The sequence below is a fragment of the Tachysurus vachellii genome, chromosome 25, assembly GCF_030014155.1.
Source record: "Tachysurus vachellii isolate PV-2020 chromosome 25, HZAU_Pvac_v1, whole genome shotgun sequence".
In the NCBI taxonomy this organism is placed as follows: Eukaryota; Metazoa; Chordata; class Actinopteri; order Siluriformes; family Bagridae; genus Tachysurus; species Tachysurus vachellii.
This window is the reverse complement of record NC_083484.1, coordinates 10,993,591-11,018,077: the sequence shown is the minus strand read 5'-3', so window position 1 is coordinate 11,018,077 and position 24,487 is coordinate 10,993,591. Positions and strand designations below refer to the sequence as shown.

Here is a 24,487-nt window from a genome sequence, read left to right as displayed (position 1 = left end):
TACAGGTGTGTGTGTGTGTGTATGGACACACGGTACAGGTGTGTGTGTGTGTGTGTCTGTGTGTATGGACACACAGTACAGATGTGTGTGTCTGTTTGTGTGTGTGTGTATGGACACACGGTACAGATGTGTGTGTGTGTATGGACACACGGTACAGATGTGAGTGTGTGTATAGACACACAGTACAGATATGTGTGTGTGTATAGACACACAGTACAGATATGTGTGTGTGTATAGACACACAGTACAGATATGTGTGTGTGTATAGACACACAGTACAGATATGTGTGTGTGTATAGACACACAGTACAGATATGTGTGTGTGTATAGACACACAGTACAGATATGTGTGTGTGTATAGACACACAGTACAGATGTGTGTGTGTATAGACACACAGTACAGATGTGTGTGTGTATAGACACACAATACAGATGTGTGTGTGTGTGTATAGACACACAGTACAGATGTGTGTGTGTGTATAGACACACAATACAGATGTGTGTGTGTGTATAAACACACAGTACAGATGTGTGTGTGTGTGTGTGTATAGACACACAGTACAGATGTGTGTGTGTGTGTGTGTATATTGACACACAGTACAGGTGTGGGTGTTTGTGTGTATATTGACACACAGTACAGATGTGTGTGTGTGTGTGTATGGACACACACTACAGATGTATAGAACTTATTTGTTTTGACTTTTAGTGTTATTGAGTTTGGACTAAAATTCAGTGCATTTCCAGAAAGCATCATAATTCAGCGCATGCTGTATTTCATTAACAGTCGCTCTGTACCATTATTTAATCTCAGTGTTATCAGCTCACCTCTCTGCAGACTTTGATGTTACTGATTGGCCAGGAGCTGGAGTTACAGTGGCGTCTGTGGCAAGACAATGTCGTTATCTAGTTACAGACGCATGGTTTGGGAGACGGCCCGGCTTTCTCGAGCTCTTAGCCAATCGCTTATCAAATCAACAAGGGCTGCTCATCAAGTGTATTTTCATCTGTTCAGTAGCTTTCAGACAAAAACTTTATTCATTTCTTTTTCTTTTTTTTGCTTTTAAACCTGTGCGCTTGCAGGGTTCCAGGAAAACTGAGGCAGTTTGTTTTAGACCTCCACTCTGGAAAGCTGCATCGAGAGTTCCACCATGGGCCTGACCCCACAGACACCACTCCAGGACAGGTCAGAAAACAGCCAGGCTCCACTTCCTACATCAACACAAACCCTTCTCTCACACTGACTGTGGTGTTACCAAGCAGCCAGAAAGTTATTTGTTTTCAGTGTTGTTTTCCTGCTAACAGTGTTGAAGTGGGCGGGGTTAAAACTTTGTATTCACTCACCTGCACCAAGAGACAATTTTAGATTTCTGTTCCAGACACTAGGAGACAGTGATGCTCTACACAGATGCATTTTACACACAAGCATTCTTTTTCTACTGAGAAACCATCTGATTTTATTTCCACTCTGTAGAAAGCTTGTGCGGATATCGCACTGGCACAACTGGCGGAACCATGGAAGGAGTGATTTGATAGCATTTCTGAGATCTTTACTCTTAAAGGTTATTCTTACTGAACACTAGACATAATGATGCACAGGTTTTAACTGAGCCAGTGTCAGGAGGCAACATGAGGATTTATAGTCATAACGATCAATAGTCAGAATAGTAAAACCACTGAGAGGGGAAGTGAACAACATTGATGATCTATTGATATATTAGGCAGGATGTGAACAGTCAGTTCTCAGAGTTGATGTGCTGGTAGCAGGAAAAATGGACAACTTTCACAAGGGCCAATGTGTGATGGTTAGACTACTGGGTCAGAGCATCTACAGTACAGCAGGACTTGTGGGGTGTTACTGGTTTGCAGTGTATAGTACCTACCAAAACGTCTCCTATGAAGGACAACCAGTAAACCAGTGACAGGTTAATGGAGTGTAAGTTTAATTGATGTGTGTGGGGGTTGAAGTATGGTCTGATCTCACAGAAGAGCTACTGTAGGTCAAATTGCTGAAAAGGTTCATTCTTCAAGGAGCTGACTTAGCATCCAGATTCCTCACATCTCAAACCAAGTATCTGGTACCTGTGAGATGTGCTGGACAAACAAGTCAGATCCATAAAGGCCTCAAGTCTCTGATCTGGGTAGGTTTTTGCAGTTAGAATAAAAACGAATAAATAACACTATATAGTATAGAAATTAATAATAATAATAAATATTATTCCTTCCTTTCAGTCTAAGAGTACAAAGTCTATCTTTGTGCTTTTAATGGTTTTTTTTTTCCCCATGCTGCTTATTACTGGAAGAAAGGTTGTATTTTGAATGACTGCTGGTTGCCATGTTTTGATACCACGAATAAAACCAGACATAAATAATAAAAAATAAAAGGAGAAAAATGTATACAGTGAATTTTTGTTTATTACTGTAAAAATGAAAATGATTGCTCTTCATGGTTCCAGCCTATTTAATCTATTCACAGAGAAAATATCAGCCACCTCTAGATAATTTCGTTCCCGAAACCTTAACACTGTAAAACAATTCTTCTTTCGTTGCTAATAAAAATCTTCCTCATGAAATCTGGCATGAAGCGCACATTATCTACCAGTCTGTTCTACAATCCAGACGAGATTTTATAGGGATCGTCTCATAAAGGTTTGACAGGTAATAACCTTAATAGACGGCTGTGATCAGGCTGCGTACAGCCTTCATTAGAAAGCTGACCACGCTAACAGGAGAGCACTAATACCTTGTTGCGTGCTCATCCTGATTCTAAAAGGAAAGAGGAAAGCTAGCATCATGACTCCCACTCATCAGCTCCTAATAAGCTATGCAGCTTTTTTTTAATAATGTAAATTGTGTGTAATCAGGATTTTCAAAGCTTTCAAGCACGTATTAAATGATAACAAAATTCCATCTGTTTTTGATAGATCAGGTAATGGAGTTTGCACTACTGCATTTCATCACATTTATCAATAGACCTGCAGGCAGAAACACATATATATATGTGTGTGTGTGTGTGTGTGTTTTGGGACCGCATTAGATATCTGCTTCGTTTGAACCATCATCAAAGGTTCAGTTACTATCTTTAATACAGCCAGTGCTTTAGATGACATTTGGGTTGATTATTTACGACGATCAAAGTCAGCTATGTGACGAGTCCAGACGTCAGACCGAAGCTCAGTTCTGGGAAATAGATTGAGCCTGAGAGAATTAATGCAGATTAACGCTATTAACTAGTATGGAGATTCAGAGTCCTTAATGCACCAGACCTTGATGTCCTAGATTACTTTTACATTTACTGTAATTCATTTCTAATTTACTTTCTAGGGTTTTCTTTTCCACAAAAAATGCTTGATTTTGCAATGTCCATTTTTCAAAATGTGCTTTTTTTTTTTTTTTGTTTCGGGAAAGATTTGCAATAAAATCTGTGCTCATTTTGGAAAATCACAAGCTCCTGATTTTGGGATTCTGGGGCTATTATTTATTTGTTTGTTGCCTGCACATGGATAGATTTGGGATGGGGGTCAATGAGTTTTTTTTTATGGATAATTCAAATCTTATATAACTCACCGAAATATATTTTCTCGAATCGTCCCTAAAGGAGCTTCACACAGAGTACGTTCTTATTTGGTAGGTATGTTAATAATCATGTGACTATGCCACAAGCTGATTGTTGCTGTTGCAGACAAAACTCTCACACACTGTAAAAGAACTCATTGGAACACAAAAGTTCGTCAGTCATCTGGCAGCTACAGACAGGACGACAGGATTGAGAGACTCGAGTGATGACCACATAACATAAGCAGAACATATTTATTTCCAGGTCTAACAATAAAAGATTTTCATTGTGACGTTCACGTGTAAGGCATTTGGAAGTTCGTATACAGAGCATCTTAAATTTCTCATTTATACAACTGTTATGGGGCTTAAAGGCAGCTTGTTAGTGACGGGGAATTGACCTCATGACCTTCCAAGTAAATGTACAGTGTTCTCTCTCTAGGTCTGTTATAGAATTCAGATTTTCATAGGATTATGTCATACAGTGAGATCATTAAAAGGCTGCTGAAATAAGATTCTAAATGTCTTCTGGTGTGTGTGTGTGTGTGTTTCAGCAGGAGGAGAACATAGAGGTGGCCAGCAATCCTCCAGAGAGTTCATTCCAGAAGCTAGCACCCAGTGAGAACCGTTACACCATCCTCAGGGATCGGGACGAACTGTGACCTCGTCCCACATCTCCACCTAAGCGAACACCGGCAGGAAGCCACCTGCGTCACCTCTATTTTCATAACTTTTATTTTGGCTGAAAAAAAAACCACAAACAAAAAAAACAAAGAAGAATAACTGAAGGTTTTTTTTTTGTGGAGTAGGGCGAAGAAGAAATGAGAGTGGGCGAGCAAGAGAGATTGATTTTACTTTTTTTTTTTTTCTTTTTTCTTTAGTGCTTGTAAATATGTATGTCCTCTGTAGGTGAGTTGTCTAAATTAAATAAGTGTTTTTTTTTTGTTTTTTTTTTCCTCCCAACCCCTAGTTTTTTTCTCCTTTTTTCTGTTAAGAAGAAAAATAAGCAGATCAACGTTGATGGTTCTCACCGGCAGGATCCAGACACCCAAGGCCTGGGGAATCATGGGAAATGACTGTGTGGTCAATCCTGTGGTGTCCCTCATTCATTTACAGTCTACAGTAGAGTGTGAATGTGAGTGTGTATGAGTGAGAGACCGTGTGCGAGAGAGTGCTGTGGTACATAATTAGTCTGTATTCTTACATACTGTGGGAGTTCCTGACTCCCAGAAGTCCTTGCTTGTTAAAATCTGGACTCATATCAGCCCATTCCATGAGGAGGCATGGTAAGGGGTGGGGCCTAATAAGGGGTGGGGCTTAACAGGGGGTTTGTAAATCATCCCAGAGTGGGGAATGGAAACAACCAAACAAACAAAAAAGTAAATTAAAAAAATTAAAGGGAAAACATTTTACAGGAATCTAGAGTGTCTGTGTTTTATATCAAGTGCAATCAAGGTTTTGTGTTATTTTTTTAACAGAAATATTATTTACAAACTCATGTTAACTTGCACAGGATTGCATGTTTGCAAGATTTTTGCACCCTAATTAATCTCTGAAGATCAAGGAGTGAATTTAACCATGACAGGAAGTTGGTATGGAAACAGTGAGTCACGCTTCAGCAGCACTAGTGTGTACATTGAGGAACGTTCTGAAGTCTTATTTTGGTAAAAACTTGAAGCCCGGTTTGAGGAAAGTGGAAGTGGCGTGAGGTGGGCGATGATGTTTTGTGACATCATCCCACCCACGGCAGAAACCCATGGCATCACGGCAGCATATACGATGATATCATGCACACAAACCGGGCGCTAGGATGGTCTGCGTTTCCAGTCTGCATGATCGTGGAAAGTGTGGGGTGTCTGGGACGCAGACGTGATTTGGGTCCTTTCACTGGGAATTTCCCCTTCCCCTACCCCCTACAGGCAGCCAAACACACTCGCACCTCCATCTATACACACTGCCTATGACACAGTTGCCCATCTACACACACACTCAGGGAAAGTCCTGCGTGTGTTGTGCGGAAGGCGTGGGGGGATAACATGTAGCTCAAATCAGGCCTGTGTCTTTATGGGGCTTCCCCAAATATCCCAAAAAAAAAAAAAAAAACACACAAAAAACCATAACCCTAAAGTTAGGGTCATACGATGTTTACCATGTCAAAAACGATCAAAATAAATAAAAGGATCTCATGCTGACTTAGAGACTTGTGTCCATTCTTGTTAAAGAAATTAAATGATATTTATTATGTATTTATTTATTATTATTATAATTATGATCTGGTCACACATGCTGCCTCCAGCCACTCTGCACATTAAAGATACAAACAAACTCCAGCCAGCACTGAGCTGTATACAATTCTGTTTTATTCTCTGCTAAATACGAGGATCAATAAAAATCCAAAAAGGTCATTGTTCGGCTTTTCCCCCGGTTCCTACAGGACTTTGATCAAATAACATTGAAATTTTGTTTGTGCTTGAGGAGACCCCACTGTGAATTGATTTCTGTATTAGATTTGGCTTCTTGGTGGCCGTCGTCATCAAAGCTCTAAAGCAGCGACAAGTCAGGCTTTTAGTGCCAGAGTCAGGTGACACACTTGTCAGTAATATGATATGAATGTTTTACAAATTGTGTTGGCAAAAAAAAAAAGAGTTTAAAAACAGTTGGTATACATAGACGTTTGAAAGCAAAAAAAAAAAAAAAAAAAAGATATTAGCTGAAATTAGAGTATTAATACCAAATCATACTGTTAACAAAAAATGTCTTCTTCTTCTTTCGGCTTTTCCCTTCAGGGGTCGCCACAGCGAATCATCTCTCTCCACCTAACCCTATCTTCTGCATCCTCAACACTTGCACCCACTAGCTTTAAATCCTCATTAATTACATCCATATACCTCCTCTTTGGCCTTCCTCTTTGCCTCCTGCCTGGCAGCTCCATGTCCAACATTCTCCTACCAATATACTCACTCTCCCTCCTCTGAACATGTCCAAACCATCTTAATCTCGCCTCCCTAACTTTGTCCCCCAAACGTCCAACATGGGCTGTCCCTCTGATGTACTCGTTCCTAATCCTGTCCAATCTTGTCACACCCAAAGAGAACCTCAACATCTTCAGCTCGGCTACCTCTAGCTCTGACTCCTGTCTCTTCTTCAGTGACACTGTCTCTAAACCATACAGCACGGCCGGTCTCACCACTGTCCTGTACACCTTCCCCTTGATTCTTGCTGATATATCACACAGAACTCCTGACACCTTTCTCCACCCACTCCAACCTGCCTGCACTTGCTTCTTTACTTCTTTCCCACTCTCTCCATTACTCTGGACTGTTGACCCCAAGTACTTAAACTCCTGTACCTTCTTCACCTCTTCACCCTGTAACCTTACTATTCCACTTCCCTCCCTTTCATTCACACACATGTACTCAGTCTTACTACGACTGACTTTCATTCCTCTTCTCTCCAGCGCAAACCTCCACCTCTCCAGGTTTTCCTCCACCTGCTCCCTGCTCTCACTACAGATCACAATGTCATCTGCAAACATCTGTTAACAAAAAATGTACATAATACTAATCAACATTGGGGTGGTGCTCAATGGGAACTATTTTCCCATTGCCACAATTCTAAATTCTAATTTATTCATAAATGAGAAGTTGTACTTTTATATCTATTTATTAGAGTTTTTTTCTTCTCTTTTCTCCATTACACTTACATTATAGCAGCTGTTAAAGATCAATCCCTCACCAGTCTCTTTCTTTCTCTCTCTGGAAGTTAAGATGACGACAGAAATAAACAAACAAAAAAAGGCACAGCTTGACCATCACACAGAGTAATCCTGAAGACTTCCCTGTGGTGGAAAAACGCATCGTTCCAAAGCACTAACACTGGAGCGTCATTCCTAAAACATCTCCGCCAACCTTTTATATACTGATACTACCACTGATGCATGATGGGAATTTACATAAAAAAAAAAAAAAAAAATGCTGAAATCACAGATTCGGTTATAAAGCTGGAAATCGAATTAAAACACCAATTACTTTATTTTATTTTTGTCTTTTAAAATGTATGTATACATATACTTAGCCAGAACCCGTTATTTGTAAATGTAGCAAGAATTCAAATATCCAGATCTCAGTTTAATTTTCTTTAACTTTCTCCATGGATCATAAACATTTAAGCTTGAATTAATTGACCTGTTTGAACAAGAACAACAGGGTTTAAAGAAATGAAAGCAGCTTTGATTTTTTTTTTTAAATTTTTTTTTGGTTAGAAACTATATAATGAGCACTTTGAAACAAAACCAACTAGTTACCTACCTGCATTATTTACACAACACTGGTGCAGTTCTAAAGGTGTTAGAAAGGCACAAATTCGTTTGTGTGAGACCGAGCCTGTCACGGTCCATGTATCTGTATCCATATCTGTAGTGTAATAATTCACATTCAAAACTCACTTTATTACACACAACCTACTGCTAAGGTATCCGTCACTGTATGCAGCAGCAAGTCTGTAAAACTCTTCAAGTAATCCTAATTCATCTACAGGTTTTTAGTATAAACTGATAAATTACAAGGTTAATAACACACTCATTGCAAATGGGTTAGAGATCAAAAGCATTGGTTTAGAAGAGTTAAAATAGGACGTTACAGTGCTTTAATCTGAACAAACTAAAAACAATCTGCTTATATACAGTATATTAGATTTTAGAGAATTAACTAACTTATTGTTCTGTAATCATTGTGACAAGACTAGTTGTCATTGTCCTTTATTGTTGTCTGGTATGTGTGTGATTTTAGCGAATGTCTCCTTACTCACACTTAACGGTACAATTTGTGCTGCACTCAAGCTCATCATTCATAATCCCAACACCGATGACACCCTGGTGTCTGTGAACTGGCTCAGCTCGATCAATAAAAACCTCTATTTATTTTTTTTAAACCACGACCCATATGGCACACGGACGGCCGTCTGACCAGCAGTCACGTCAATAACGCGGGGTTATGATATTATATACTGCTACACACTCTTTGGAAATTGCTGTTTTGGTGCTGTCTGTTTAAGGCAGTTTTGTTGAGAGAGGAGCAGTAAGACGCTACATGATGTATAAATACCAGTAGCAGTACAGGATTCAAGTCTCCTCACCAGGAGCAGGTGTGTTATTGCACATGCTCGTGTTCATGGTTAGTGTCGAGTCGTTGAAGCTGAAGCTCCACTCTTTCTTTCTTCTTGCGTTGGATGAAGTTCCCTCCAGCGAAGCCGATCAAGCCTCCTCCCACTGCGGCTGCCACGCCGGCCACTTTAAATCCCGCCAGCAATCCAAGTGGACCGGCCAAGACGGTGCCAACCACTGCACCTGCTACGGGCAACATTGCCAGGCTCGACCTTGCTGCCTTTACACACAAAAATGAGCCACAGTTAATGTGAGGTTTATAGTTATTATAAGCTATATCGTTTATCGTTACTACCAAAAATGACTAATTAATCAATGTCCTTAATCCATGGAAATAAAATATAAGTATACTTGTAGTGGTACGATCCCATACGACATCATATTCCTAAGACGGCATTAACCGTAGTCTCTCGCGCCTGTTATGACTTGTGCTAGTAAAGAATGATAAAATCTGTATTCTACTCATTTTCCTGCATTATCTTTACTTTTTTCGCCCTTTCATACACGCATTCATACCTGGGGGTCGTCAAACCACTGACATGCTTGTGGGAGGAAACCCACAGAGAATGTGTGAAATTGTACCCTGACATTATCCATCGCTAGAAAATCTTATTTTCTACTATATATTTAGAGAGATTTTGTGCTATTTTTTTTTTTTCCCTACAGACTGAACGAACCGACATCTAATGGGAGAATAATGACAGAATAAAGGCTTATTGATGCTAATCAGGAGTACATGGGTGTTTGTGTGTTTTACACAGAAGGTTCAAATGAGGGTCAAAACTATAGGCTAAAGATTTGGGGAGTTTGTGTTTGTGTGTGTGTGTGTGTTCACTATCTCTCTCTCAATAAAGCAAGATTAAAATGGATGACTGCAGATCACATCCTGAGTGGCTACGTTCAGTGTTATCAGGTAAAAGGAGAAACCGATCACTCTTAATTAAAAGGACACACACACACACACCCGTTATTTCATCCATGTTTAACTTTAAGGCATTGGCACCCATCAAATGAAACCTTTATTCTCCTCTCATCTTTTTTTATCTCGCCAACTTCAGAAGCACTTAATTACCAACAGAACCAGTTGAGAGAGAAAAAGAGAGAGAGAGAGAGAGAGAGAGAGAGAAGGAAAAGGAAAGGGGGGGAGAATTACGTGTGAATGACATGATGAACCATGATGTAATTCTGACACCCCTTTTCCACTGACACAACGGCCGTGCTACTTTAGGGAACCTTCAGTGAATCTTTAACAGTCGAGTCATTACGCAATCAGATCTATCAGATATGAGGTTTTTGCTAATGCAGGACACAAAGATAACAGATGGAGATTTCACAAGCTGAACCTTCTGCCTTAACAACATATTTAAAACTAAACCAACATCTAAACCAAGCACACAAATAATTATTTTTTTTATTACTTAGCTACTCAGTGCTTGAAAGGCCAACATTGTGTTAGTGCAACATTATGTGCATACTGTAACACTTTCTTTTGTAAAGATAAATGTGTAGGGCAGAAGAACGAGGGCCACACTGCATCAGTTCAAAGTCCTGAGACAGCACTTTAAGGGTTGAGATATATAGGGGGTGTGGGTGTGTGTGTGTGTGTGTGTGTGTGTGTGTGTGTACCTCCTCCTGTTCTTTACAGCTGAACCAGAAGTAAAGCCATTTTCAACACAACTGAAACACAGTACTTAATGGAACCACAAACTCGGTACAACAGACATATTTGGGTTCTAACTAGATCAATACAACATACACACACTCTATATACCTTAGTTCTAACCCTTCCTATGTTCACTGTTGCTGCAACTCCTGTGTGTGTGTGTGTGTGTGTGTGTGTGTGTATGTGTGTGTGTATGTGTGTGTATGTATGTGTGCGTGTATTGAACCCCCAGCTGGAGCTCAAAAGCAGTCTTTATACACTCTTTTCCACCCTTTAGACCTCTGTTCACTCACACAGTCACACACTCATCGACTCTCTGCGAGAGGCCGACACAACACGCATCGATTCCCTCGGCTGCATGCCTTTTACCGACCCCGCAAACCCTCTCTGTCGCTCACTCTCTCCCCCATTCTCCGCTCCTCCCGCCCCCTTCCGCCCTCCTTATGCACTTAATTGCCACTTCCTTGCACGCCGGTATGGATCGATGGCCCGATGGAGTTGCTAGGCCTCGGCTAAAGCAGGGGGCTGGAGTGAGATCGATTCCCCAGCGGGAGCTGCCTCTCTTTCCTCACCTTCCCGAGGCTGCGTGTCCCCTCCTCCACGTTAGCCGTCGCCGTAATAACGTTGGCCTCAATGCTGTCGATCTTCTCCTGCTGAGCCTGAGACGAGACAGCAGAGGAGAAAGTTAAGGACTTTGGAAAAGCAAATCCCATGCATGTTTCTCACACACCGTCAATCTCATACACACAAACACTTATCTAACACAAACATTAAACAGCCCACCAGCTTCTCAGGTCTCTCTTATACATCTTGTATTCTCATTAGTCGATATAAAATCTAGACAGTATATCACAGTGCTGATGAACTCTGGATTCCGATTGGTCAGACTTGGTTTCATTTCCAATCATTAACTATCACTGATTCTAATGTTATCGTTTTTATAGAAACAACTAATGTGATAATGCTTGAGACTTGTTTGGCAGATGGGCTACAAAATCCAAGTGCAATAAAAACCTAAGAAATAAAAATGGTAATCATAGATATGGTTAACATTAACGAAAGGAGGCGGTGCTTCATGGGGAGGTCTTCAGAAAAGAAAACTTTTAAATGATCATATTTCTGTTAAACTGCATGATGAGCCACGTTCTCTCTGTTACTTAATGACATTACGACTGTGACAGCACCACAGTATATGTATATTGTCCCCTGGATACTCTACAACATTAAATAGATAAATATGATATGATGTTCATTAATAAACCAAATCAGCACACTGCTGTAGTAGAAGAGGAATGAAACACTTTATATTTTATTAGTCAATAATGACCTTCAGACAAACAGTTCACCTCAGGTCTTGATATTAAGCAATTTATTTCTTCTTCCACTTCTTTCAGTGGTTTGAGAATGACATGTTCACCAGAGCAATTTGGACAAAAGTATATTTTAATGTACAATCCTGCAGCACTAACATGAGTAACAGTCAGCTTACCTGACATATAGAACACTTTGTAATCTATCCCAATATCAATCTATCATCTGTGTTACATAAGACTAATATAAATGACTTTATACAAATCAGAACGCTCCACAGGGGCTTTTCCCACTGACACGTCTGTTTAACCTCAGTCTGCACTAAACCCAGGTTTGACCCATAACACACTTAACAAAGCCACACTAATATCACTCGCTGATCTCCCCCTCCTGCCTCATCGCACACAGCTTGGCCCCGCTCTCACACCCACATCCCACAGACACACCACCGGCGGTGTGTGTGCGTGTGTGTGTGTGATGGGGCAGAAGTCTGGGATTGGAGGGGCCATGGGGCTGAGAGTTGGTCAGAAACCTTATGAAATATTCAAAGAGTGGCAGCTGTCTCTCTGTCTCAATCAGCGTGAGCTCAGAGTAATCGCTGCACACAGAAACCTCACACACACACATACACACACACACAGTGTGAGCAGTGTTAAATCTGCATTAATTCACCATCCTGCAATCTTTAATTGTGTGTGTGTGTGTGTGTGTGTGTGTGTGTGTGTGTGTGTGTAAAATTCAGCAATAACTATTATGCGTTTGGTAGATATAACTTTCAGAATGTTTTCAGGTCATTTCCAGAAATGATATTAGCACCCACAGAGACCAAGCCTGTGTCTGTGTATATACTTAATTATACACTCTACAGTATTTCTCCTGACCTTTTCCCTCGTAATCTGCAAGGTCATTTCCACACCGGTATGTGTTTTTGCAGGCGTGTTCTAATAAGTGTTGTTGTCAGTCAGGACAAAGCCGTGTACTCATGGGGCTGTGACACGGAGGGAGAGATTTTTACCGACGCAGAGCTTATGTTTGCTGTCAGACACACGCTCTGTCTGACACACAAACGCAAGAGAATCCTACGAACATATCAGAAGTTCACACACCCAGGTGTACACAAACACTCCCACCTGTTTGTTTGTGAAAACGCAAACGTCGCTACATGAATTGCAAATACGCACGTCGTGACCCAGGATCAATCAGACTTTTTATCGTCGAATTACGAAAAAGAAATCGAAATCAAACGGTTAAGATGATAGTTTTTTTAAGAAAATGGCCTTTAACTAAATGCATGTCATGTACACCTTTTTTTTGTTGTTGCTCATATTAAATAACAAAATATTTAAATATGTGCACTAAAAGTAATATTACATCACTTTTTTCTCTTTGATTTATATATATATATATATATATATATATATATATATATATTTTTTAACTCTAGTTATGTCTGTTGTACCTCCCTACATGCTCCTTTATTCATATATTTCCACTCCCACACCCAGTTACACTTACAGTTACACACACACACACATACCCAAATCGTACTGGCTGATGTTTTGTTGGTCTTTGTATTTGTATTTTGCATCTAATTTCTCTTCTGTAAATATTGTAATTGTGTTTGCATAATTAAAAAAAATAATAATAAAATAAAGTAATATTACATCACTTCACTTCTCCCGAACACTTATTGCTGTATTTCTGTGCTTCTCGTGGGTCTTATGGAAGCAACTATTAGTTATAATATTATAAGATTCCACCCTGCGTATTGAGCATTTTGAGCATGAGTTAATCGGAAGCCATTCAGGATTTAACGATTCATAAAAAGTCATAATAAATCCATGATATAGTGACCCTCTGGGTTTTCTCTTCCTTATGAAAGCTTTTCACAAGCACGTGGTACAAACCCACAGTGTATCATCATCTAATGTGTCGCAAATGCAGTCAGAAATGAAACTGTTTAATTAAATATGATTAGAATAAACATTAATAAGTGCTGAGATTAGACATACACACAAACCTGATTAAACAAGTTACACACATCTCTATGAAATCTTCCGTTCTTCCTCTACATGTCTCTTAGGACTGTGTGCTAATCAGTACCGTCTGCGCGCAACCCGGAAAGACACTCAGGAGAGCACTGATGTACGTACACACACACACACACACACACACACACACAAACACACGCGTGCCTCCAGGGTGAACTTTCAGCTTTGTGTGTCTGAGCTATTGTGTGTGTGTGTACACAATTATGTGTTTTACAGCTCTCATGAACATTGGGCCTCATTTTGAGAAACTCAGCTATACAAAAATATTCATTCTTAAATCGCTCTCTAAAGCATTTACACAAGAAATGTGCTATTCTTAAGTCCATGTTGCTCCTAACACTTTTCTCCCCCCATGAAGGACTCATAACAGTTTCTTATATTTTGAGGAAAATGTAGTTACTTTGGAAAAATATGTGTGTCTTATTTAGACACCTGAGATATGAACTTTGAATGATGGGCTTTAAATCATATAACTGGCCATGAGTTACTGCAAGTTTATCTACGGATTACACTAACAAGGTGTAAATACCTGTTTTTATTAAATCCAGTTACACACAAGAACATGTTCATGACAACATGACTCCATAAATAAACAGATAAATAAAACTAGCTGAGCAATTAGGAATAAACAGCGACCTCTAAAAGCTCGGTGACCATTTAGTTCTCATTTTCTTGTCATTCTGTCAGCTCTCTGTGAGCTTTACCTTATATGGTGTTTTGGAGGTGTCACAAAATGCAAATCAGAAGTGAGTCTAAAGTGTGTGTGTGTGTGTGTGTGTACATGCGATAATGGCTAGTAGATCGTCTAGATTCTCATTAATCCATGCTGGTTAGCGGATGGCTGACGGACTGTCACTGATGTCTGTGTCTCTGTTCAATCACTCGCATGCGCACGCGCGCACACACACACACGCACACACACACACACACACACAGGATCAATACCTTCTTGTTGGCTCTCAGAAGACAAGAGGCTGCCTGTCTGACAGCTGCTGCTAACCCTTAACGTTTCTGTCACTACACTTTATCAAACCCTTCACACACACACACACACACAATTAAAATACTGACACAAAGTTTAGAGGAGCTGATACTCACATGCACGAGAGAGCAGAACTCCTTCACTAACCCATTGAGCTCCAATAGATCCTGAAAGATCACACACACACACACACACACACACACACATTACACTGAGACACAGATGTTATTGCATTGTCCACAGTCTGTGTGTGAGTATACTACACCTCCTCTAAGGAGTCCCAGGATTCTGCAGCATTTTGTTCAGCTGGAATAGCAGGTAAATAAACTTGAATTTGAGTGACAGGTGACTCGGCCCCGCCCACATCATCTTCACCTGAAAAATATCACGCATTCCACAGCAACATGAGAAAAAAAAAATCCACCATTGACATCTCAAACCAATAACACACTTACTATATGCTGAGTCGGAGGTTGTGTGAGTGTCTGTGCCGTCGGTCTGATGTGGGTGTGTCCCTGGATGATTGACAGAGTCCGAATGAAGCCGGAGGAAGTCTTGAGCGGCGACCAAGGCGCGCTCTCTGATTGGCTGGACGAGTTTTTCCAGCGAAGACGCTTCGGAGCTGCGGACACGATGGCACAACTTCTCCATCTCGTGCAGGTTAGAGCGCAACTGCTGCAGAGAGACAGAAGACAAGAGAATTTTAACATGTATAGTCTACAGAGATTTCTTTAGTTTTACAAAATCTGTTTTATTTATTAAATAGCAAATACAAAACAGTGCTGCAATTTGATTTTGGTGTTTGGTGTAGGGACACACTGTCTTGTAGGAAACAAACTGTACTTTTTTGCAAAACAACAAAATACAAAGTAAAGCAAGCGTACAATAAATTAATAAACACATGTATCTGGGTCAGTGAACCAGTTGTGGGACATTTCTGCTCAGATGAACCCAGAGTAACAGAAATTACCTGAACTGGGTTACGTTTAAGCCAGCATGTAGGTTTTGAGAGTAGAGACCTTGTGATAATGTAGTCTTATCTCTGTAAGTGTGTTTGAGGTGTACGTTTATATATTCACATTGGGCACGACCGTTCTCCTCAACGTCTGTTCGCCATTGGTGTGTGTGATTTCAACACACCTGTGACTAGAACCCTAACAAATGCTGACTGCTGCCTGCCTAACAAGAGTCTGGTGTGTTTTTGTCTATAGACTTGTAATTTATCCATCTGACAAATTAGTCCAGTCTCTGAATTGATAAACTACGCAAAGTTAAATATACAAATACCTTGATTTTAAGAAGATATATTTAGGGAAACTATATTTTCCACAAACCTCTACTGAATGCCCCATCAAATGCACTTAGACTTTTATTATTGGGTGGTTTGTTGGTAAGTAAATTTCTTTTCTGTTCTTTTCTTTTGTCAGTAAAAAGAAACATATTGAACGTCATGGTCTTTGGAAGATTTATATATATATATACATACACACACACACTATAGTGAAAAATGCTGGAGTATCCTTTTAAAACATACTGATGCATGTGCGCACACACAGACACACATCATGGGGATCACAGATCAATCCAACAGCCTCAGGCCAAGAAGTCAAGGGTCAACTGCGGTCCAATCAAATGGTTCCACTCTAGTGCTCTCATTAAAGCCACATGTTCACAAACGCTCACATGTACAGCACTGTTCAATAATAAAGACATACTGTCCTAGACACAAATAAAAAATGACATATGAGCAAGAATCTAAAGTAGGGGTCGAAAGGTAGACACCTAACAGACACACACTGCGTTAAATTCTTCTGCTGTTTGTGCACATGATAAGATTTGCATCTGCATCAGTCTCTCTCTCTCTCTCTCTCTCTCTCTCTCTCTTTTTCTCCAGAGAGGCACTTAAACAGTAGCTTCACTTCATGTGTGTGTCATCAGCCAGCCATCGATGCCTCATACACCTACACTGACAGACAGAGGAAAGCTCTCTGGGGTCTCTGGAGGAAACATCCCAGGTGCCAAGGTCACAACCAATACCAAACACACTCACACACAAACACACCTTACACGACTGGTCCCTGAGCACCCGGAACAGATTCGAAGAGACTCGAACACTGGTGTTACATGCCTGTCTAGCCCATAACTAAGAGAAAAGGCATCAGAGTAACGTCTCACACACCGAAGGAACTCACCGGGGAGTTACATGCTTTACCTGTCAAAACCCACTGGCCAAGAACTGATAACAGACTTTTTTTTAAATAGCAGCAAAAATCTTCACTATAAAGTAATAATGATCGAGTTTAATTATAGAAATCTAGCGCTTTATAAAAAAAAAAATTAAGTGATAAAACATGAAGGAGCAAGTTGTTATGATAAAAAATATAGCCCCCAGTTTTAGATTATTTTAAGAGGTTTATTTTCCAAAAATACCACATCCCATGGTTTTCTATTGCTTTTATACCACAATTTGCCAATGTTTTTTTTTCCTCAAAGTAAAATCGGCTACAAACAGACTTTCTTTTAGCTGACAATCTTCTCTAAAGCCCTTCGAGACTTAAAAGGATTGCATTTCCTCACTTAAAACCATCAATAATTACACAGCTCCTTACAGAAATGAAACCAAACTGGCCAATCAGCTTAGAGAATCCTGCAATGCTGTGGTACAAGATACAGTAAGAGATAAGACATAAATGTGTTTGCCCCATCACCTGGAGAATCTAAAACACTTCAGGGTCATTTGTTTAACCCTCTCAACAGTTTAAAACCTTCAAAATTCCAAGAGAGAGTGATTCCATTGGAGAAACCTTCAAAAATATTGATTTTTCTCTGCTCATGAGTTTCCATTATAAAATAGCAAGATAAACAATTTAATCATTTATGAGTTAGCGTAAAAAAAAAAAGCCAGTAAAAGGAGCATTCCTGGTTTAAGGAGCATAAGAGTGATGTAATATTAACATTAGCTATTTACTCAGAAACTGTGGTGATAGCAAAACTCAGCTGGATTGTGGGGTTTTAGGAGACTGTGCAGTATTTAAGGCAAAAGAATTTAAGGCAAAAGAAAAAGTCGATCAGAAACTGATTGGATTCACATATTGCTTGTCTCCCGTTTATTGGAAAAAACAATGTTTTTTGGGTTCATTTCTGAGGTAATAGTGTTATCTTTACCGATTTCCATCTTCAGATAGTGGACGTGGAACCCCCGTTCTCTGAGAGCTCATTGTGCTGCCACTTTTGGGTAAGTTCCATGTTTTTAAGTCTTTTCCATTCACAATGATTCCAGAAGAAAGCACTACTGAATAAGTGGCATTTATTCTGGTCGGGTTTATTACCACAGATAATAAACCCGTTTATTACTACAAGCGAACGTTAAAAAAAAAAAAGAAAAAAAAAAGAAAAAGAGACTCACACACACAACCACAAACTACAATAACCAAAATTCAAACAAACAAAAACAGACAAAACTTTTGCAGACATCAAACAGATAAATGTACGCGTTTAAGTGTCTCAACGTCAGAAGGTAGAAGAAATTTTCAAATTAGAAATTTGCCATTTAAAGGCAAAAAATTTAAAAAAATTTAACAGGGGTTATTTGTGTGATGATTTGCAAACATTTCTGACTTGTATCTTCAAACCAATATGATGAGTCAAAAATGATTAGACAAGTGCCTCATTTCCATTAACGATAACTTAACTAACCATACAGCGCCATAACCAAAGCCTTATCTGAGTTCAACAGCTAGGAGATATTCATAGTCAGATATCCACTCAAACAAGAGCTCATCAGAATATTAGTCATTATGCGCTTAAAAACTGATACAGCTGCAATTACAAACAAATGATATATTTGTTAATTATACCAATTAAGGGAAGCATTTACAGACTAAATAATGCAGGCCCAGAACTCACAAATATGGCCATGATGGTGTTAACTGTTGAACAATGTTCTCCTTGTTCTCGAGGCACCAGGACTAGCAGTGATTCCAGCAACGTGCAATGAAGCGTTAAGGCAATGATATCTTGTTCTTTGCTCTCCACTGTACTACAATGAAAGAGTATACTTGTTAAATGACCTGGAATTCCTCACTGAGACCACTACAGGTAAAAATGTCTATTCTACAATTCTTGGGCAAGAAGCTAGATTCATTAAGAATGCTAGCCACCCTGTCACCCCAGTGTAGATGATGTTATCAGGATCACCAATCCAGTATGTATGGTACCAGTTCCAGATGACGATGCCAGGACTGTTAACTGGAGCTCCAACAGTATTGTCGGAATTAAGGATCAGTCTACAATTAAACTCCAAAAACCAGAAGCAGAGATGTGTTGGCTATGTCTCATCCTCAGGGACAGGAGCTCTAACTCACCGGAGAGACATAAAACATGTTCTCATGAAAGTGGTCCACCGGAGAGCGGTGCCCAAGTGGAGAGAGATCACTAGAGAAGCCTCACACTAGTGGTGCCCCAGATCAGTATACAATTGTACAATTAACAATTAACCTCTTCACCAATGGCAAATTAGCTGGACCTTAACAGTCCATTAGGTCAAAAATAACAGGCCCAGATCTGGCATAACTGTCTACTGTATGCATTTTTAACTCCACCTTTGACTCAGCAAACATTGCACAGAATTCAGAGATCAGACCATATAGTTTCTTATGTGCCCTTATGAGCCTTGATTTCTGCTACTTCTCTAACTAGTGGACAGAATGCTTTGGCAGCTATTGTTGGACAAAATTTTTTTTTTAACCTCAGCCAGGTCACCCTCGTAGTAAAGAGCTGGTGGAGGACTGCAGCCCAGCAGTCCAAGATCTTCTGCTGAAAGCATGAGTCTCTAGTACACAGGCCTTGTGTGTTTCATGACTGATGTACATTCCGTCATCTGGATGCCTTCCTACAGAGACTGCTAGTCTGGTATGGAAAGTGTGTGTGTGTGTGGCTCCCACTTCAACGTATCACAGCACCGTAAATGGCGTCTTGCTTGGTTTCATAAACATCCACCAAGCTACCCCAACCACCTGGCTTTGGATCTCAGCTTTGTAATGGAATCCCTTAAGTCCTTTTATTGCCCCACACAGAAAGGTGAACAGAAATTAGTCTCTTCAAAAACTGGCTTTTTGCTAGCAATCAATTCGGGAGAGTGGGCGACCTTTATACTGGGGCAATAACCTTGTCTTGAATATACAGATGGCTGGAAGACCCTGGGGCAACATTGTGGTTAAACCTAGTGTTTCTGCCTGCAGCCATACCCCCAAACTTTTGTCTATTATTCTACTGAGAACAACATTCAATGAAAAATATATATTCCTCCCCTGATGCTACCCTGTGTAAAAAGAGCTGGTCTTAAGGTTTGCCCTGATTGTTTACCACCCCCATTGGTGGTAAATGGCCATCTCTGAAAACCTTTTCAGTCAGTCCTGGGGATGAGATTCTGGCAGACAGAAGGTAAGGTGTGAAAAATAATCACCAAGAATCTCAGTCAGATGGAATGAGAGCTGACCTGACAGAACTGTATCAATAAGGTTCTGCATGAAAGGGAATATACATCATACACTAGATTATGGGGTCTTAGCATAAATGAACGTTTGGTGTGTTTATCATAACACTGTGTTCATTTTAGTATTTCTGCACATGCAATATTGTTTGAACATACAGGATTTACACTGTTTGATGCTGTTTCTGTTTATTGTCTTTTGTGTAGTCTTGTAATTTTTTGTTTGCATTGTCTTTTGTCTTGCACTGTCTTCTCTGACTTGTTGTGTCTTGTCCTGCACTGTTTACACCAGGTTGTACAGATGCACTTTATATATCTAGAACTAACTTACTAAGTCCTTATAGCTCTGTCTTTGTTCTATGTAGCACCAGGTCCTGGAGATACGCTGTCTCATTTAACTGTGTACTGCAACAGCTATATATGCTTTAAATGACAATAAAAGCTTCTTGACTTGACTTGACTTGACTTACCTGCACGGTGCGGCTAGCATTGATGTGCTCCTGGTGCAGTTTGTCCCATTGGTGGTTTCTGTGGAACTGCAGAGTAAATCCACAGTACTAATTATCAATATGTTTAATATAACAACATCATAGAACATTTATTTTGCAGACAATACCTGCATGGATACATGCTTGCTGGTTTGAACATAAGGGACTTAATTACATTTGTCATGTCATCTCCATTTCGGATGATGCCACACTCAGTCTTTGTTGTCCATGTATATGCATATATCCAAAAATGCCCAAAGTCTTCTACATTCCAATTTGACCAAAGGGAGAAATATTATACTTCTAACTGCATGTTTCTTTCTCGTTTACCTTCTCGATGTTATGCTGGTGCTTACGAAGGCGCTCCAGATCAGTGGGTATTACCACTTTGATGAACTTCTGGATGGGAGCTTCTAGACGCCTCAGCGTCAGCTTGCCTTCCTCATCTGCCATGCTTCAACCTCTCTGAAAGGTCATGGGTTCAAACATACGCTCATCCTTTGTATAATGTGATTCTTGATGCACTGCAAGGATGGAATAAAGGAACGGACACAGGTATCAACTGCTGTGAATGTTGAATTAGATGCGAAACATTTTTTATTATGTTTGCATCGTGGCTTAAATTCATTTTTTCTTTCTAAATTCACAAAACTTTTCACACATAACTCCATTAAACATCTAAAACAATGTAAAGAACATCTGGAACATCTGAATACAGCCAGACTGATGTATAAAAGTTCACCATAGATGGTTTCTTTCACAAAGGCTGAATCCTAAACACTAAAACATCTCACATAGTGCACTACATAGGGCGTACAATTCATTATGTTATACCTTATGCACATAGAGCACTTATATAGGGAGAATAGAGCTGTTTAGAATTAACACGCTGATGAATTCATCCATTAATTACTTAGTTAATTAAGTAACTAATGACGAAAAACATTCATTCGCTCGTTGACAGCATTTAAATATAAAACAAACATATTTTCTCACCTTAAAAACAGTTTGTTTGTGCAGAAACCTTTTAAAACTGATTCTATCGTTGCCCGTCGTCCAAAACTTTGTTTGTAAACACGTTCCTTTTCTTCCGTGTGCATCACTAAAATCTGTCCGTCTTAGAAACAAGTCGCGAAGTGGAACCAAATAAAGCGAGGGCCGGGTTTTTTTTTGTTTTGTTTTGTTTTGTTTTGTTTTGTTTTGTTTTGTTTGTTTTTGTTTTGTTTTGTTTTTAATTTACTTTATTTATGTATGTATGTATGTATTTATTTATTTATTAAAAATCTGATTAGAAGTATTGCAAAAAAGAATTTGATAAATATTCACTAATATTTTGATGTCAGAAGGTACAAAGTCTATATTAGTGGTTATGTATTTATGTACATATTTAAATGTAAAATAAATTCCTTTAAAACGGTTTTATAATGTACATGAATATATAAATGGTGTGTGATCACTGAGGATGCATCGATACTGACACCGATATGGGATATCGGTTTGATACCATAACCAATTTTTTGTACTCGTACTCAATACATTCTGTGATACTAACGTCAGATACTGATAAAATGTGATTATACATAACGTGTAATTATACAGCACAAAAGTGGAGTAAAGCAAACATGCAAAATTGTCACTTCAGTTCTGCGAGCACTGAGCGTGCTTCTTGCAAACTTCATTGCATGCAAACTTTCTGCAAGCTTCCTTGTGAGTCACAGCATGTTGTGCTCATTTTAATGACCATGCTCAGGTTGGCCACTTTCATACTCTCTATTACAGAACACCGTAAAAACGTAAAGATAAAACTTAGCAAGATGAGCTCATCGAGAGCAGCTCACAACAGCAGCCAACTAGTAAAATGTTTGGTGAAATTTCTTATTGCTTAATACTGAGTAGGTTGTACTCACGTTGCTATCAATAAGCCTTTTTATGTGACACATGCATTACAATTGAGTGACATTTTTTCCCCCCCGGCATATCAGATCTGTGATCAGAGCACAGGGTGAGCAGATATAGGTAAAGTGCCTTGCTCAAGGGCCCAACTTGGACGCACTGGTACTTGAGAACCAAAATACGCACTTAATTATCCTTGTGTGCAACGCTATGCTAATGCTATGCCTACACCTAAACCTACCCCTAACTTTAACCTCAGTAAAAACCTTTGGCTCTTTACATTTTTTTAATACTAAAATCTATAGTTTTGTTTCGTGAAATATATCTGAAATGATCAGATATTGCTATTCATGTGAGGACATTTGGTTCCCATGAAGATATTAACACACACACACACACACAAAACACACACAACACACACACAACACACACACCTGCTCCTCCCTCTGGGCCCTAGTGATCAGTGTTTCCGGCTTAAGAGAACACCAGCAGATTAACCACATGTGTGAACTGAGCTTCAACCAAAGCCTGCTGTGTGCTTTCTATCGCCCTCACTCTCGCTCTCATGCACATTTTATTTCTGGTGCTCCCTAGGGCTCCTTGAAAAGCTCTGGCACCATGGGTTCAGTTACTTGCACGCACACACGTGCACACACACACACACACACACACACACACACACACACACACACACAAAAGAAAACACATGAAAGAAAAGGGTCACATATAACTGCCACTTTCAAAGAGACAACAAAAGCATCACCCACACAGCAAGGTTTCATAAACCTACACCATAGATAACTCAGTTTACAAACAGATTTTTCAAAAATCTTTATGAGAATTTAATATATATTGAAATCCTGTTGCATCGCTAGCATGTCAAGCCACAGAAGCACACATTCGGTTATCACTATTGGCACTATTTGTACTTATATGATTCAGCAGTTGAGTTTGTGGTGTATTCAGCTTCCAAATCTAGACCTGACTGTGACATTTAATCTAATTTATTTCTTACTCATCTAATAATAAATTAGGCCCAACTCCAGACTCAGATAATCAGATAATCAGAAACCGTTAAATCCAGTCCACAAGTTTTAATGTAGGCCATATAAACAAGTTGAGAACAAAACATCCCATCCAGAGAAAAACAAAACAGAAAAAAAAAGCGAGAAACAGAGATAGAGCTAAAGAAGCAGTGGGAGGATGGAAAAACTGAAAGTGCCTGTGGTAGAAACGAAAAAAAACTCTCAAGAAGACAGTCTGAACATGTCAATCTCAAATAGTGCCACAAAAGTAGATGAAAAAGGCCATGGTGTGGTTCTGTCTTTCACTTGTCCACCCCCGTTTTCACCACCAATCTGCCCACACACTCTCTTTTCTTCCCCAATGGGGGAGTCCCGGCATGCGATTGAGGAAGGTGCTGGCTTTATAAACATTTAATGAGGGATCACCCTTACGTTCTGATTATCTTCATCGATATCCTCACCTCTTTAACTGAAACTCTTTTGAGCCTGAAACAATCTAAAAAAATAGCAACAACATCAACACAGCATGTAGAGATTACAACGACACATTTATGACTCAATTCACAAGTACATTGAAGAGCTACTCTTGTAGTATTACTACAAGATTCTTAATAACATTGTGTGTTGGTAAGATGACTTGGGATGACATGTTTATTTGACACATCCATATAGTTTAGATTTATTTTTACTGAAGCACACAAATATCTTGCTGAATAAGCAGATGGCCTGAATAATGATTGGCTGTAAGGTTTTTGCAAACTGTAAATAAACAAAAATATTAAAAAAATGGCAATTTGTTCTCAGTAACTGCTCTATCACAGGATTTATCGCAGGAACACTGAGCATTATGTTGAAATGCACCCTAAAGGG

The 24,487-nt window shown here is 39.5% G+C and overlaps 2 protein-coding genes across 4 annotated transcripts in view; one reads left to right on the top strand and one right to left on the bottom strand.

Annotated features, from left to right (window-relative positions):
* The window catches only part of erp44 (endoplasmic reticulum protein 44), a 138,047-nt gene that overhangs the window by 19,441 nt on the left and 94,119 nt on the right, over positions 1-24,487 (top strand). Inside the window, exons 10-11 of one of the 3 annotated variants that reach the window (XR_009647817.1) lie at positions 1,081-1,183; positions 4,107-4,296. Coding sequence is in view for 2 of the 3 variants with exons in the window: in XM_060862360.1 (XP_060718343.1) it covers positions 1,081-1,183; positions 4,107-4,214 (211 nt within the window). In the remaining variant the exon portion in view is untranslated. Of the gene's footprint in view, positions 1-1,080; positions 1,184-4,106; positions 5,745-24,487 lie in introns of those variants that run through there. The other 2 variants (XM_060862361.1, XM_060862360.1) reach the window with 2 other exon arrangements.
* Positions 3,789-21,831, bottom strand: stx17 (syntaxin 17). Its single transcript, XM_060862362.1, has 8 exons — positions 21,696-21,831; positions 21,030-21,223; positions 20,682-20,747; positions 15,176-15,395; positions 14,986-15,095; positions 14,837-14,887; positions 10,949-11,035; positions 3,789-8,933 (listed from the first exon to the last, which is right to left on the bottom strand). The coding sequence occupies exons 2-8, from the start codon at positions 21,150-21,152 to the stop codon at positions 8,700-8,702; spliced, it is 891 nt and encodes a 296-aa protein (XP_060718345.1). The 5' UTR covers positions 21,153-21,223; positions 21,696-21,831; the 3' UTR covers positions 3,789-8,699.